The sequence below is a fragment of the Trematomus bernacchii genome, unplaced genomic scaffold, assembly GCF_902827165.1.
Source record: "Trematomus bernacchii unplaced genomic scaffold, fTreBer1.1, whole genome shotgun sequence".
Classification (NCBI taxonomy): domain Eukaryota; kingdom Metazoa; phylum Chordata; class Actinopteri; order Perciformes; family Nototheniidae; genus Trematomus; species Trematomus bernacchii.
In genome coordinates, this window is record NW_022987610.1 from 459,725 (window position 1) to 477,130 (window position 17,406).

At 42.8% G+C, this 17,406-nt stretch overlaps 2 protein-coding genes across 2 annotated transcripts in view; both read right to left on the reverse strand.

The window, feature by feature from the left end:
- Positions 1-2,664, reverse strand: part of fbxw4 (F-box and WD repeat domain containing 4) — an 80,258-nt gene extending 77,594 nt beyond the window's left edge. Inside the window, exons 1-2 of the mRNA XM_034131975.1 lie at positions 2,431-2,664; positions 206-301 (exon numbers count right to left, since the gene is read on the reverse strand). Coding sequence (XP_033987866.1) covers positions 206-301; positions 2,431-2,639 — 305 coding nt within the window. The 5' untranslated portion in view covers positions 2,640-2,664. The remainder of the gene's footprint in view (positions 1-205; positions 302-2,430) is intronic.
- A 9,791-nt stretch (positions 2,665-12,455) lies between these two features.
- On the reverse strand, positions 12,456-16,864 carry fgf8a (fibroblast growth factor 8a). The gene is made up of 5 exons (XM_034131974.1): positions 16,833-16,864; positions 16,708-16,744; positions 15,953-16,133; positions 14,568-14,674; positions 12,456-13,261 (listed from the first exon to the last, which is right to left on the reverse strand). Exons 1-5 carry the CDS (start codon positions 16,862-16,864, stop codon positions 12,980-12,982), a joined length of 639 nt encoding a protein of 212 aa, XP_033987865.1. The 3' UTR covers positions 12,456-12,979.
- Positions 16,865-17,406: the final 542 nt, after the last annotated feature.

Genomic DNA, 17,406 nt, shown 5'->3' on the forward strand with positions numbered 1-17,406 from the left:
TATAAAAAATTAAAGAGACTTGACGGTTGACACACAACCGTCTTTTTCTCCACAACCACCTGGAGACCCCCAGAAAGTATCTGCCTCCGGACCATACATGTTTTCTTTTTTACCTGGGGTCTTTTTTTTTTAATATGGAGATTTTTTTAAAGTCAAGCATTACAGCCTTTACACCGTTTATAGAAAAAAATTCTCAAATGCTTACTTTGTTTTCCATTTGAGAGGAATTGTTCTTTTGCAGAGCCCGCTCAACCAGTTGTGAGCAACCTTCACTCTCTCCTTCAGCTGGAGGTCAGGATATCTGCAGGGACAGGGACTGTGTGTTAGTGACATACTGAACACTGCCTTTACATTAGGATTCATTCAAGTATTTTTTTAATTACATGTAAAAATATCTACATATTTATGTCATGTTTTCAGTCAGTTCTGAGGCCTGTACGACGAAGCCGGATTTTCGCTTAGGGAGCGGAATTCCCTGAGATTTTCGCTCAGGGAAAACTCTGGGTTTTCGGTCCTACAACGCTGGTTCACTTCTTAGCGGGCTAGAACTCCATGGTAACTTATGCTGAACGACTAGCCTGCTCCCGAGCAGGTTAGGTTCCAGGATAAGAGATCAAGTCAGTGAAAGCACCGCCTGCTGACCAATCAGAGCTCAGTGTGCGGAGTTTAAAGCTATCAAGTCATATTACAGGATAGAGGAAATACAGAAAAACTGCCGTTGCAGGAAAGACGGCCGGCAAAAATCAACTGACTGTGTGAACGTGAAAATTAATAGAATATCCCCTCCCATCTTCAGAGCAATCTGACTAATATAACATTAGCGTTAAGAAAGCTTACTTAAATATCTGCCACAACATAAGTAACCGGATCAGAGTAACATTAAGTACAGTCCGCAGCACTGTGAGTGCAGACGTCGATGTGTCCCATTATCATTCATATCACATAGGGCTGTGCAATTAATCGTATTTTAATCGCAATTACGATTTTAGCCTGCCACAATTACGAAAACAACATAATCGGAAAAAACAATTATTTTGCTTTGCTAGGTTGTGACAGTGCACTGCAACATATTTTATCTAATTAATTTTGGTCTAATTTATTTGTATTTATCATATTTATATATGTTTAGTAGCTTGTGGAAGTGCGCTCCAAAATATTTGTTGATCTTGTTTATTGGTATTTATTATTTTGATATTATTTATTTAAATGTAAATATAAATGTATCATTTATTTAATTTATTTTTGTATTGGTTTTTCAGTTGAATTATACGGTCAGGGTAATCAACAGTTAAAAAGATACTGTTCAAATTATTATTTGACAGCCCAGCAGCTGATCAGAGCACGTCTCCCCTCTCCTGCAGGGGGGCGTGGTCAGCAGAATCAGACCCGTAGACAGCAAACAGCACATAGAGCGAAATGAGGCATGGCTAAAATGCATGATCTGTTTGGTATTTTGAAAACAGAAACGTATACATATACCTTATATAGGTATGGCCCTACATCATTTAAATATAGCATGATAGGTCCACTTTAAAATGCAATGGAGGTGAAATTCATTTGTACTGCTCACAGTAATGAAAAAAACTCATTAGAAAAATAACACAGTATCTTATCAATTTGTTTTGTATGGCTCAAGAGACACAGCTTATGTAAAAGGTTAAAACACAGACAAACCGTTTCAACTCATGGGCCCCAATGCTGTTAAACTTACACTCCTAAGTTAAGTTGTTATTTTGTTTCTTCTTTACTTGCTTGTAAAGCGCTTTGAGCACCAGGAAAAGCGCTATATAAATGTAATGTATTATTATTATTATTATTAAGTGCAATACTCTGTATGACTGTTTACATTTGTACACTTTTGTACAATGACAATAAAGGCTTTATATTCTATTCGAGGTAAAACAGATAACTCCCTGTGCATCAGACAGAATCGGGGAGTTCAAGGTTGTTTGAGGATAACAGCCTGACATGTAAGGACGATTTACTTCTGCTCACTTTGGAATACTTTTCTGAGAAAATGCAGTTCTTGTGTGTGTGCTCATCTAGCTCAGTATTAAATGCATTCACATGTGATGAGAGAGCCCATGTCTGGGGGGGACGGTCTACTCAGAATGGCCTGCTTCCGTGAGGCCAGCACCCCGACTACAGGAGGGCTGACTCAGGATCTCTCTTAGGAGAGTAACTATGACAACATCGTAATCAGGAGTAGCTAGCCATGGATCTGTGTGTGTGTGTGTGTGTGTGTGTGTGTGTGTGTGTGTGTGTGTGTGTGTGTGTGTGTGTGTGTGTGTGTGTGTGTGTGTGTGTGTGTGTGTGTGTCTGTGTGTCTGTGTGTGTGTAAACAATGGCCCTGCTCATAACACAGCCCAAGCTAATGCTAAGCTACACACATACATCAGGGATGTCATCAGTGTGCGACTGTTATCTTACATGTCCGTTCCATTTCGAGTAATTCCAGTGTTTAAACATTCTTTAGCAATCTTCCTCCACACTTCGTCTCGGCTCACAAAGCGGTAAATACTTTTACAAACTTGAGAGAGGCGACTGAGGGATGTGCAGTCCAAATGGGACAAGATATGGTAGAGAACGTCCTCCGGAAGCTGGGACAGCAGCAGCATTCTGTGCGGGCAGCGCTGCATGTCGGCCCGGTCTCTGAATACAGGAAGCGGCACCGGGACCACTGACAGCAGCTGATGACGACAATCCAACGCGACCGGACGTGATGACGTAGGGCGCTGGGTTTTGGTTGTGCGCTTTGAAGTCCGGACAGTGAGGACTGCCTGCCGGGGAGCCAGGCTGCGTCTCAGCGCGGACCCATGGAGCTCAGTCCTCCTGGTCCTGGACAAAAGTTTTGATCATTGAAACGATAAGATTCATTCGAAAGTTGTTTTCCTGAACTTTGCAAATTACAATAAAGTATTCAAACTCAAATAAGCATATTAAAAAAAATGTCAGGTTGAATATTATTTTTGATTTAATTTAGAAATGATTTAGAATTATTTATTTTTGTATATTTCATTTTCAAATATATTTTGTTATTTGAGTGTTTTATTTCAGTTGTAGATTTGATGCTTTCAGATTCAGAAAAAAAGTTCTATCAAAACTATATTTTTCCAAAATACACTTATTAGGTTATTACCGGACTGCACTCGTGGTATCCTTCTTGCTCAGTTTTGTTGACTTCTCTGAATTCCAGTTTCATTCACCGATTACTCAACGAATGATAATCGTGTGAATCCTTTCAGTAGATTAGGACATTAGAGCTAACTAGAGAATGGAATTCCTGAAGAAATTGCTAGTGGGAATGCTTTATGCTGAAAAGCTGATGCTGAATTGCTATGCTGAAATGTAATGTGTAAGAAGAAGGCTTGAATGTGTGATGAGAGAAGAAAAGAAAGTAAAAAGGCTTGGAAAAGCAGCAGAATATTTGAACTGCAAACTTTTGAACTAACTTGATGGCGAATGATCTGTCGCCATGCCAACGGCATTTGATGACATCCCATAATACGCTTAGATGCGTTGATGGCTGCATCGTTACCAAACCTGTGAAGTTTTGGGCCGTTTGGAGCATTTTCACTGAAGTTATGAGAAAACCGTGTTTCATGGCGAGCCTTGTGTTACCATGGCAACGGCATTTGAAGAAATCTCAAAACTGTCACGTAGATGTCGTCACAGCTGGACTGTTAGCACACATGTGAAGTTTGAGCACTTTTTGAAAATGTTCATAGGAGTTATAGCGACATCGTGTTTTATGGCGAGGGATGCGTTTCCATGGAAACAACATATGGTGAGATCTCAGATTTGGCGTAGAGCTGTTGAGGCATGGACCGGTGATATACAAGTGAAGATTGGGGGACGATTGGACCGTGTCCATTGGACTTACAGCGACATCGTGTTTCATGGCGAGTGGTCTGTCACCATGGCAACGGCATTTGATGACACCCCATAATACGCTTAGATGCGTTGATGGCTGCATCATTACCAAACCTGTGAAGTTTTGGGCCGTTTGGAGCATTTTCACTGAAGTTATGAGAAAACCGTGTTTCATGGCGAGCATTGTGTTGCCATGGCAACGGCATTTGAAGAAATCTCAAAACTGTCCCGTAGATGTCTTCACGGCTGGACTGTTAGCACACATGGGAAGTTTGAGCACTTTTTGAACATTTTCATAGGAGTTAATGTATAGCGACATCGTCTTTTATGGCGAGGGAAACGGCATATGATGACACCCCATAATTGACGTAGAGCTGTTGAGGGCAGGACCATTAACCATTATCTGAAGTCTGCTGCTCTGAGCATGTCAGTTGGAGTTATGACATCATCGTGTTCCATGACACAGGTGTTTATATTTGAGCTAACGAGGTGTCCAGAGATCAAAGGTTTCCATTGTTCTGAATGAGAGATAAACCTCTTACATGTGAACGTTTTGTTGAAGAACAGATACAGATATCTGTGAAATTTCAAAGCGTGAAGCATCTCAAGGACCTTGAGTATCTGAAGTGTAATTTTTGTGTACTTTCGGGTCAATAATGTGGCCTTTTTGGCAGATTAACTAAAGGTAATCTGCTACCGTGAGGAAATATCAGCCTGAAATTACAATGAGCTTTAATGGAGACATGTTGAAAGTTTTTGTCACTTCATGCCCTCAAGAGGCATTTTGTTTAATTATTTTTGCTTAATTATTTGTCATTTTTCAAGCTACGAGATGTTTTCCTACGTTTGTCATGAAAAATGATGTCTCAGGAATGTAGGGTTTGGGAATTATGGCAGTTTTAAAAAGATATATGAAGGCAAATTTCAAGATTTCCTACCCTCTAGCTGTGACATCACGCACTCTAGTTCATGTTAAAATCTGAAGAAAGCCTCTTTACCAAGGTCTGAACAATGTTTAATATCTCTAAAAATAAGAATCAGATTTAAAAGTTGTGTTACACGAATAATGTCAGAAAGATGTGTAACATTTTAAAGTTGGAATTAGGTTTCTGAGTGAAAGTATGAAGGAACAGTTAGCAGTTGAAGTCGCATGAAGATTTGTTCAAGTCTGAAGATTTTGTCCATTGACTTCAATGGTTGAAAATGTGATGAATTATGGGATGTATCTCTGGAATTATGAAAGTTATGAATGAGAAAAGTAATAGCAATCGATTCCCGACCGAGCTGAACGTTTTGATGTTTGAACGGAGTTTCTGCGATGTGGAATGTGGGAGTAGAAGACCGGCAAAATAACGGTTGGAATAAAATTAAAGAATTTCGTGCGTAGAAGAACAGATAGTTGGAATGCTGTTATCAGCATTCCCACTAAATTAAAATGTATTCCCTGGTATGTATCAGCTTGTGATTTATTCAGACATTGTGCAGTAAAAGGAAAGTGAGTCTAGCTCAGTAGGGCCCTGTTTAGCCACTAAAACTGCCAAGGTTGTGTTACGGTCAAATGACTACTAAAAGTTGATTGACCTTAGGACATTTTGTGAGGCGTTTAACCGTTTAGCATCAGTAGCATCAATTTGTGCTCATTCACATCATGAGGGTCCTCAAGCCTGCAGTGAGGAGTGGCAACCCTGTAGCTCTTTGATCAGCTGAGCACAACCGCACATAATTGAAATATGCAGATCGTTTTTCAAGACATGTCCCGTTGTTGAATGCTGTGCTTTCTAAAAGGCCATGTCCCAAACACTGGGCCGTCGAAAAAAATCATTTATGGTTGGCTTTCCAGCTGAACTGTCATGAGTAAAAGGAAATGAAGAGGTTGGGAGGAGGGTTACGGGAGTGGAGGCGAGATTTGGGGGTTGCAGTGGGGGTGTTTTAAGGGGCTATGGAAGGGAGGGGGGTCTTCCCTTTTGATGTTTTTAGGGCAGCAAAAAGGGAGGGGGGCTCTGCCTGAGCTGGCAAACACATTTAGCCAGTAATTGTTCAGATCAGACTGACAATCAGTCTTGGAAATGCATGGACAAACAAAAGTTTACAGCTCCAATTGGAAGAGTCAACAGGTCTCGCATAAGGCCCGTACATAAACAATGAAACTGTCGAGCTGGAGCTTCACTTTGATCAGTTGTTTGCGTTTCAATTATCCAGCCTGGTCGGACTGGTGGCTTTTGTTAGCACTGCTGAATGGGGGCTTGGATTTAATGGGCCTGCCTGTCATTTCTGATAGAGAATCCATCCACCTTACTGCGTCTGCACTCAGTATGTGAACATCCTAAGACTAGCTCAAAACAGTACCGTATAAAATCTCTTATTACATAGTCATTGTAGTCAAGTAGTTCTACTCAATAAAAGCATATGGTGTGTGATGACAGAAACATAGAAGAACCATATAAGACTAAATGGCTCTTATTTCTAACGTCTCTGCATCATTTCCTACAACTGTCTCAACACTTTACCAAACAGTAAAGCTGTGTATGTAACATTAATATTTAGTGAGTATAGGCTGCAATGCATTCAAGTAGCCTGAAATGTTTCTCTGATGCATGATGGTTTAATTGTTGTTCCGTTTCCATTTCCCAGACTGCCAGGAATACATTTTTGCAGATAAAACAATATGGTCACTTAGATTGGATTGGCGAAGTTTAGAAACTGAAATTCAGGATGGAAAGACCATCCAACTAGCTGTCATATATTTGAAGGGGAACATTTTTAATTTCTTTCCCTTGACACCAGCTCATTATCTTTCAATGACACGTTTTTCTGAAGCAGTAGATCGACTTGAACTTACTTGTTTACTCCATAAAACCTAGTAATCTATCATATGCTATGGGAATAAACTATTCTCCCTGAATGTTTCCGAGCGTACAGGAGTGGCTGGAGGTTGTAAGTGCTTTTTGATGGGGCCAGCTTCTGTATTGGCTTGTTTTCGTTGGGGCTGCTTAGGGAGGCAGGGTCGTGTTCTCTGTTCACCCCTGCTATTCTACAGCCTCCACGGGGGGGGGGGGGGGGCGAGGCAGGGGTTAAATTGCTCCCTAAGCAAATGAAGAAGGTAGCTCTGTTTGTTTATCCGGGGTTAAGAATGATGGTTGTGGCTCAATAAAATGGATGAAAGCAATGTTACCCCCGTTCTTCAGCGCTGGAATTGCTCCACATTTGCATGGCAGCATTGGCGACACAGAAGGTGTGATTTTTCCCACAAGTCAGTTCACTGAGGTTCACTCTAACTTTACAGACACCGGAGGAGGTGTGGGGGGGGCTAATTGAATCCATTTACACAAAGTCCACTTGCCTTACAGAGGCTCCGCAACAACACCATAAAGTCACGGAGTCATGTTCCACCATACTGTCATCAGTACTGTTCTATTACATCAGTGAGTTATCACAAGGAGATGGCTTTAACTGATTGAGTGGATGCTAGTGAGCTTGGGGAGTCCTAAGGGACAGATCCCTCTGTTAATCCAATGTGGAAGGAGTTAAGGAGATTAATGTCAACTTTTGTCAAGACCTTTCATTCTTGTCTGTGGGTTGCCCTGCTTTTCAGGTCAAGAATTACTAGTGAAGGAATTGTCAGCAAGTGCAGGGTCACACAAGATTTTTATTATAAAAAGATAATTTATTATTATTAAGATACTCTATTGGATTTACTTGACGACTAATGAGCTATAAGGGCGACCATGCAGTATAGTGTGTTTTACTCTTTTAAGATAGCGAACTAAATATCTTTGGGGTTTATATCAAGCTTGACATCTGAAGTTTTTTTTTAATGTTTTTGCAGTTTAATAAATAAACTGCAAAAATAATCAACAGAGTTATTGAAAATATAAATAATTGTTAACGGAAATGTTGTCCCTGACCAATCTTTTCTGACCTATGTTATGTTTAGATGAGCTGGATAGTCACAAACAAACTATTATATCTTATCAAAGTCCTGAATCTACTCAGAAGCCTATTCATTATATCATGGTTGTCACTGTGCTTAAAACAAAACCAATTCCAACTGTCAAACACTCACTCACTCACGCACACACGCACGCACGCACGCACGCACGCACGCACGCACGCACGCACGCACGCACGCACGCACGCATACACGCACACACACACACACACACACACACACACACACACACACACACACACACACTCACACCACACACACACACACACGCACACACACACGCACACACACACACACACACACACACTCACACACACACACACTCACACACACACACACTCACACACACACACACACTCACACACTCACACACACACACACCACACACACTCACACACACTCACACACACACACACACAACACACACACTCACACACACACACACACACACTCACACACACCACACACACACACACACACACACACACACACTCACACACACACCACACACACACACTCACACACACACACACACACACACACACACACACACACACACACACACACACACGCACACACACACACACAGTCAAGTGTGATTGTCCAATCAGAATGAAGCTGTGAAAGGAGGAAGATGAAACAGTTCGGATACCGAGAGTTACGGGCCTGATGGAAGCAAAAGCCTAAAAACAAACACAGTGGTATCAATCCCACAACAGCAAAGCACTCTGACACTGACATGCTGTTAGCTGCTAAACTGGGATGATAGGGGGGGGGGGGGTTGACCTTGTTATCCCTGTTGGGATCAGACTAAGAATACCCTCCATGTTAGCTTTCCCTGGTCAGGTTTCATATGGGAGAAAGCAAAGGCCACAGCGTTTCCCTTCTGCTCTACTTAAGAGCTGATGGTGTAACAAAGTTAACACCATCAGACTCACAAAAGAGTTCTAATGGTTAAAGTGAATATACAGATATGGTAGTTAAAGGGTTGTAGAATCCTCCAATGAAAATCTGTTTGCTAAGAAGTGGTTGTGAAGGGAAGTTTCAAACCTGCACACCACGCATAAATCAGGCCCCATCTCTTTGCCTAACCACTTCCCTTAACCTGAGTGAACAACGGTATGGGGTAAAGGAAACATGTGAAGGAGAATTCTAGAGGACCTAGGAAAAGACGACCGGGGTACTCACCGTGGTACGTGGTACTGCACTTACACTACATCATTGTTATGCGTCAGCTGAATTTACTGAGAAGGTCCGAAATATAATGAGGTCGTGACTGGTGTTCCTGGGGGCCGACAAGGAATGCAATGATTACATTACATATCATTTAGCTGACGCTTTTATCCAAATAAGTGCAAAAACCATAAAGAATCAAACTCCGGACAACAAGGAAAGTGCAGAGATATTCACTTCAAGCAAAAATCATACCATAGTAAGAGCTGGTGAATCAGATACAAGGCCTACAACAAGTCAACAAGTGCTTCGTTCTTTTTTTTCTTTTTTTCAGCAATAACTGAATTGCCACGGTACACTCGAAATAGATGCGTTCTCAGTTTGTGACGGAACATATGCAGAGTTTCTGCTGTCCTGATGTCAATAGGGAGCTCATTCCACCATTTGGGAGCCAGGATAGCAGACAGTGTGTTTTTGAGGGGTACATGGGTCCCACTCGCAGAGATGGAGTAGCAAGCCAATTGGCTGACGGTGAGCGTAGTGCACATGCTGTAGTATATGGTGTAATGATATCCAGGGCTTTGATAGGAGCAACTTTGATAATGGATGCTTGGTAATATATTGGTCAGGTTCCCAGGGCCCTGAGGTTGTGCGATGAGGCCCCCCCGACACCACCTAGCGGCAGCTGGAAACATTAGCAGTAAATGACTTGATCAAATGAAAAGATGTTGTAACAGCTCCTCCATCAATCTCTTGCTTGTCATTGTTGAGCATTGGATAAGGGCATAGGGTAAACAGGGCCAACTCTGTGCTGTGAAACTCAGAGGATCTTGGTTTGAATGATATAAAGATAGGGATAGCTGTGGACAGAGATAGATGTGGACCTTGTAAAAAATATAAAACAGGGCACTATACAGCAGGTATAAAACCACCTTAGATGGAACACCTATTTAAGCATTGATGATGTAAAAGAGTAGGTAGGCATGTATGTACCCCAGTGCAACTCTGTCAGAGCAGAAGGACCTAATGGGATCTGATCTGACAGCAGCATTAGTACTGAGGGCACTGTGGAGGAAAGGAGGTTAGAACAGGTAGTCATATGCACTGACTCTTTTCTGCTGTAATGGTATGGGAGGTGGGGAGATGTGCAGGGCTAGAACTGATACAGTGAGAGGGGGTTTAATGATGGTTCTTAAACTGAAGCAGATGCAGGTTTTATACAGCTGACATTTCAAAAGATGCATCATAAAGGAAAGAATGAATCACCAATGGCAACAACGAAGGGATGCAGACAGCAGAGGAAGACCATTCTAAAACATCCAACTGTCAGTTAAACCGGGAAGCAGAGTGGATATGCCTCGAAAGGATGAGGGCTAGTTGACAAGATTGAATCTATGTCATTGTGGACTCATGCTTTTGGGAAAATACAAAGGTGCCAATTGAACACTGTGGAGTCCTGGAGACTGTCCAACATCTGCTGATAAACGGTCAATTTCATACCAGGTAAAGGATAGAAGAAGTTAAACTGGGAGATTATAACACGTACAAATCATAACTTTATTAGGTTAGTAGACAAGCAATAATATTACCTTTAAATAGGTTCAACTTAATATTATTGCTTTCAACTAACCTAATACAGTTATGTGGAACCTATTGACAAAATACATTTAATTAAAGTCAACGGTTCAGTTTTTTCAATGTATCAAAAAGAGAGATCTAGGGAAGTAATTCACTTCTTAAAGACCGTAGAAGAAGAAGAAGAAGAAGGAGAATAAGAAGAAGGAGATGCTTCCCCTTCTCTCCCAGTTCACTTCGCACCCTGCTCCCTCACAGGCCTAAAGGAATTGTTGGACACAATATCGTCATTGTAAAAGATGGTCCAGTGCATCCTGAAGGAAATCAAATAAATCTGTCTTCTCGACCTGGAGTTCTGGAAGCCACCTCGTGGTGTTGTGATAGACAGGGGCCTGCAGCAGACAGACAGGGTTCCATGTTTAAGAGCCACAAACACGCGTGCTAATCCAGGCTTACAATTTTTCTCATTCACTGTTTCACTGCTCCATTCTTAATTTGTATTATTATTTAAATTAAGTCTAATCTCTGATCAATTTATTGCCCACAAATAAAAAAATTGTATATATTGATTCAGAACACATGTTGTGAATATAATATAATATATTGGTAACAGATTGTTAACTATTCAAGTTTTAGTTTGCTTTTCTTAATTAGGCTGCATGAATCTAAGATCCGTGCATCAATCAGAGCTTTTCTATACTCCATTTATTATTTATTTTATAACAATTGTTTTTAACAAGCTTAATTTCTTCTTCCTGATTCAAGATTCAAAGGCTTTAACATTATATGCACAGTAGTTACATTGTAGTTATGGCAATGAAAAACCTAAGTCTCGAGCGCCTCCAACAATACAACATATTATATATGGGACATAAAACAATTAAATCAGAGTATAATGAAGGGAGGCTGTGGCTCAGTGTGCTGGACTTCGAATCAGGGGATAGCAAGTTCGAGTTTGGGGTTGTCCACAGTACTGAATGTATGTAAGTGGCTTTGGATAAAAGCGTTTAACAAATGACACGTAATGTAATGTAATGACGTAGAATAAATGGTAACATGTTCAGTCTGTCTTCAGAGGTGACTTGCCTGTACAGAGACCAACAACAGAAACACAACTGAAGTGATGTAGTGTGTGTGCATGTGCTTTGAAATATATTGTTATTTTTTTTAATGTATTGTACCATTGTAATCTTGCAAGTCAATGTAATTGAATACGGTGAACTTTTATGTATCCCGATTACATAATCCTGTTACATGTAATCGGCTACTCCTCATCCCTGGTTTTGGGTTACACAGGTATGGTCGCTTTAGGCTTTATCCTCATGAACAGCCCTATGTCATAATGATGATATGTGTGTGTGTGAAGTTGTATACTATTAGCAAGATCGTCATTTGAACATTTGAGCTGTGGGGCTAAGTGAAGGCTCATTAGTGTTTGTGTCTAGACTGTTGTATGTGTGTAGTTTTGTGTATGCTGTGATTGGGGTACTACTAGTCAGTTTGAAAGGTTTCACACACCTTAAAACTCAGTATTCAGATTGACTACTTATTGTTCATTTAGAGTGCTGTAGAGCTCACAGCTCAGAGCCACCTTCACCAAGCTGAACGGACCACAGCTTCCCCAAAGTGAACCCAGAACATCAGCTGTGTAACTGTTTAGGGAGCGCTTCATTTGAAATGCAGCAGCGTGTCACATTTTAAACAAAGACTCTGAACGCCTTATTTTCACAATAGGTCATTTGTTGTACATTTTTCTCTGCATCAGACTGACAGAGCTCAGTAATATTAGGAGACGGCTGCTCAGGGTTTCACAAATGGGACTTGTGCAGGCATGTACCAAACAAGAGTTTAATATCAACATTTTAATGTACATTTATTACACATTTTAAATAAATATTCCATCCTTAACATTTTTGTACACATCCTCAAATAAAAATATATTTATATATGTATAAAAACACTCATTCAGGGGGCAACAGAAACACAGAGGGTGAGGGGCAGTGGCGGGGGGCTGGGGTTCCTTTCTCATCAACACAACAGTCCGCAGAGGAAACCCGTGATTATCAAACGTAGCTGCCACATTGTTCAATCAACAGGAAGATGGAGGAAGGGGTCAGGGGGCACGCGGCGCTCCTGCAGTGCGTCGGCAGGCCTTCAAGTGTCCAGCGGACCCCAGGGGGCAGGGCAAATAAAACCAGGACAACTCCAACATGTCCCCACAGTCAGACCTCAAGCTGTGTGCATCTAAAACTAAGTCTGGAGTACAAAAATAGATTTCTCACATTGTTGTCTATGTACAGTTTTTCTGACTTGGAGAGAAATATAAAAACCACTCGCCTACATATGAAGCTATAGTTATGCTCAGTATAAAAGGGGGAGGGCCGAGTGGGGGCAGTCTGTGCCCCCTCCTCAATGCTCCGAGTAGCGTGTGCGTTTAGTCCTTTGGTTGAATGGGTAGTGGATGAAGTCAAAGGGCCGGTGATGGCTGGTGAGGGCGGGCTGCACCCCCTTCGGCAGCCGCTTCATGAAGTGGACCTCGCGCTGGTGCTGGCGCGTCCGTGAGCCTTTCCGTGGTCGCCCGCGGCGCGTGAACGCCATGTACCAGCTCTCATAGCGCGCATTCCTCAGAGCTGTGTAGTTGTTCTCCAGCACGATCTCCGTGAAGATACAGTCCCGGCCCTGCCCGCTGTTCTGCACACACACAGAGAGAAACACAGTCAGAGGGGTGTTTACAGAACATTACAGAGGCTTACATTCAGGGTAGATCAGAGAGGCGGTGCTTCAGCCCCCGTCCAGCAGCCCTGTGGCTCAGCTCCATGAAGCCGCTCTGCCGCTTTGCACTCCTCTTGCATTTGTGGTTACATTGAACCGTGCAGGTCAGCTTCACTCTACTAACCATCAGCAGATCTTTAAACACACAACTGTAGCTCAGGTTGGGATAAGAGCATAGCAGGAACACTGCCTCCGAGATCAGTGTTCAGTAAGGGCAGCTGACACACTGAGCCTACAAGCATTGTGTTAAAAATAGGCACGATACACCCAACAAACTAACAACTCACCATCAAACACATTCACACCAACACACACACATGCAATCACACACACACTAGCACACAAACACACCAGGAGGCCAGGGAGGGCTGTTACTGGGCCAGCAGCTCCGGGCAGATGGTGTTAGAGGCAGGGTGCTAGGTGGAGGGGAGTGAGAGAGAGAGTGTGTGTGTGTGTGTGTGTGTGTGTGTGTGTGTGTGTGTGTGTGTGTGTGTGTGTGTGTGTGTGTGTGTGTGTGTGTGCGTGCATGTGTGCACGTGTGTGCGTGTGTGTGTGTGTGTGTGCATGCATGTGTGCACGTGTGTGTGTGTGTGTGTGCGTGCATGTGTGCACGTGTGTGTGTGTGTGTGTGTGTGTGTATGTGTGTGTGTGTGTGTGTGTAAGGCTGGCAGCTCTGTTTATTAGCCTTCACAGTGAGATACATACTCACATGGGCACAACATTAGGGAAACACAACAAACAACACATCTAAGCCCTAACCTTACATTGACTTTCACATCAATATAAATAAAACAATGAGCCTCTAAACTCGAGTGAGTAATATGGGTATAGGCTTCACTAAAATGTGTTAATATGATTCCATCTTTTGGGTTTTTTTCTCTTTCAATGAAATGTATAATAGATGAAATCACTATTCATATTTCCGATGTTATTGTTTAACACATTATGGGTGATTCTAGGTGAGGAATAATTTCATGGGCAGTGATATCCAATTGCAAGTAATATGCAGTAATATGCTATATTTACTGCAAACACACAGCTCTTACACTAGCTGCATATCAACCCAAACCATATATTTTCACTGTGCACAAAACGTTGTGAAACAGAGCTAATGACATACTGAAGCCTAATGGAAGATTTGGATTTCTCTGACACCTTGAGCTTTTCCAGAAAACACAGAACACAATAATAAAAACTCTCACTCCTTTGCTTCATTTGTCCTCACCTTGCCAATGAGCTTTCCCTTCTTGTTCATGCAGATGTAGAAGCCCGTCTCAGCGCCCTTGATGCGTACTCGGCTCCCAAAGGTGTCCGTTTCCACAACCAGCTTAGCTAAAGAAATCAAACAGAAAGAGTTCTGTTAGCTCAGAGCAGAGCGAGTGAGTGACTTAGCAGTGCACATGCATGTATGCGGACATAAAAGCGTGAACAAAACACACACACACACACACACACACACACACACACACACACACACACACACACACACACACACACACACACACACACAGCCTGAAGGACCATTCCTGGGGATTTATGCAAGCTGAGATTCTTGCTGAATGATAAAACCACGTGTCTCTCGATTCTTTGAAAGCTGAAGAGACGATCCTGGCAGGACCATCAAGATTTATTTTCTAAGTAAATCTACATTGACCTGACATACAGAGCTCCACGTCTCTGTGTCCCTCAGTGGGACAGAAAGACACAGGACATGTGGACAGCTAACGGAGCAAGATAAAATACTGTGATTATTCTGCTTTTGCAAAATAACATATATGTATATCAGTGTGCAGAATACAATGTGTTACACTGCACTGATCTGACATGCTCCCAAGTTTTCTCCAGAACATTAAAAGCAGATAACCTTTGTTATGCTTATTGGCTCGTAGAAATGGTTTCATTGCCTGGACCACAGGGTTATTAAGGTCAAACACTGAATATAACCACCTCAAGGTTTTGGTCAGACACACACACACACACACACACACACACACACACACACACACACACACACACACACACACACACACACACACACACACACACACACACACACACAGGGGCTATGCTGGAAATGTTCAGAAGAGAAAGATTACTTCTAATGTCTCTTCAAGACCTGCGGGTCTCTAGAGGATAGCCCCCAGCACCATCTACAACACACACACACACACACACACACACACACACACACACACACACACACACACACACACAAACACACAGAGCACTGCAATGTCAGTAGTAAAAAGTAAAAGTTAATCAAAACAGTAAAAGTCAAATATAGATAACACAGAAAAAAAGGAAGTGTAGAAGTAACCGACACATTAGTCCTGTAAACCCATCAGTATTTTTTTTTAACAAAGAAATGTTTTTGTTAAATACTATAAAATTGCAGACCACAGGCGAAATGTATAAACCCTCGAGCCTGAAGTGTCCACGCGATGAGAGGACAATTAAAGAGATTGTATTCAGGTCAGGAGTGGAGGTAAAAGAGAATAATAATACTTTTTGCATTTTTGGAATATTTCAAAAACGTATTTTGCTTAACTATACAAATATTTTTTAAAGAACACATTTTAAAAATAAAAAGTGATCCAGTTGAACTCTTACCGTGTACGTCTCCATCCTCCGCCATGGCGTTGATCTTCTTGTTGGGCAGGACCTGCACGTGCTTGCCGCTCGTGCGGCTGTACAGCTGGTAGATCCGGATCAGCCGGCGGCTCACGCGGTCCGTCACTTTGCTCTGCTCGCTTACATGCTGCGTGAAATTAGGCGGGGACTGATTGGTTACCTGTCAGAAATTAGATGTCATCACAGTAATCAGTATGTGTACACGAGCCTTATGAATGTATTCCTTACGACATGACACTAAACTGAGATGGAAATAAACTAAGCTATGATAGTGAGAGTCTGCAGGTTGACACACAGAGAGGAGGTTGTTGTTTTTTCCCCGCGTGACAAATGTAACAAGTTCCTGAGGCCGCTGCCAAACACAATGAACAGCTTCTGGAGGCCCGCGCGCTGATTACAGGCTGCGCGTCCGCCGCAGAGCGCACTGTGTGGATGTGGGTCTCTGCGCTGCGGTGGGAGGACTGTTGCTGACGGAAACATTGGCTCTGGTGAAGTCCCACGACATTTCTCACTGGATTCGCAAACATTTCCCTGGCCCGTCTGTGCCCGCGCGCACCGTGCCAGACCCGGTGTGTTCAGCAGCAACCTGCCAGCATACTGCTGTATTATATATTGTGCTGATGTCTATCCTCACCATATGCTTTAAATATTTCAGAGACTAACCCCTATACAATTGCCCTAAAAAAAAGGAAGATTGTAAAACATGCATATGAAAAGAAAATGAAGTAACATACCTGAGCATAGTAGCACAATACAAATAAGTGTAGACATCTGAAAATAAGAAGACAAAATGCAAGTTAGTTCGCACCATTAACAGTGCAAACGTGAAGTGTGGAGCTGCGGGAGGAGAGGCACTCACAGGTAGCTCAGTCCGGATGGGAGGGCTCTCATGATGGATGGAGGTGAAAAGCTCTTCCAGTATATTCTCACCAGGATCCTCTCAGAGCTGCTTTCGTTACTGATCAAACTCTCAAGACCCGAGACTCCGGAATCCACAGTTAGGTCAGAGGTGCTGACGGAGAGGACACATCCCTCAGAGGATAAATGTCCATGAGAGGCTCCGCGCTGCAGGCTGGGTGCACTTGCAGGAGCGGAGCTGCGCGGTTAAGTTTGGGGGGAGCTGCGGGGAGTTGGTCCGGGCTGTGCGGCGGATCCTCGCTGCTCTACGGCCCTCAGGTGTGTGTGCTCTCGCTGTAGATAGATGCTGCTCCGCTGGGTTGTGGCAGGATTGCAGGCTCCTCTCTCTGTTCATCCCACACCGCTCCACTGTCAATCCTACACACCCCCGGTTAAAGCTGGCAGGCTGATCTGCTAAGAACAAGCCCCCTTTTCTGCAGAACAAAAGCGGCCAGCCCCTGACCCGCTACCCCCTCCCTCCCATTGATTTAAAACCTCTCTACCTGAGGAGCGCGCACACTGCAGGGGGAGAGGGT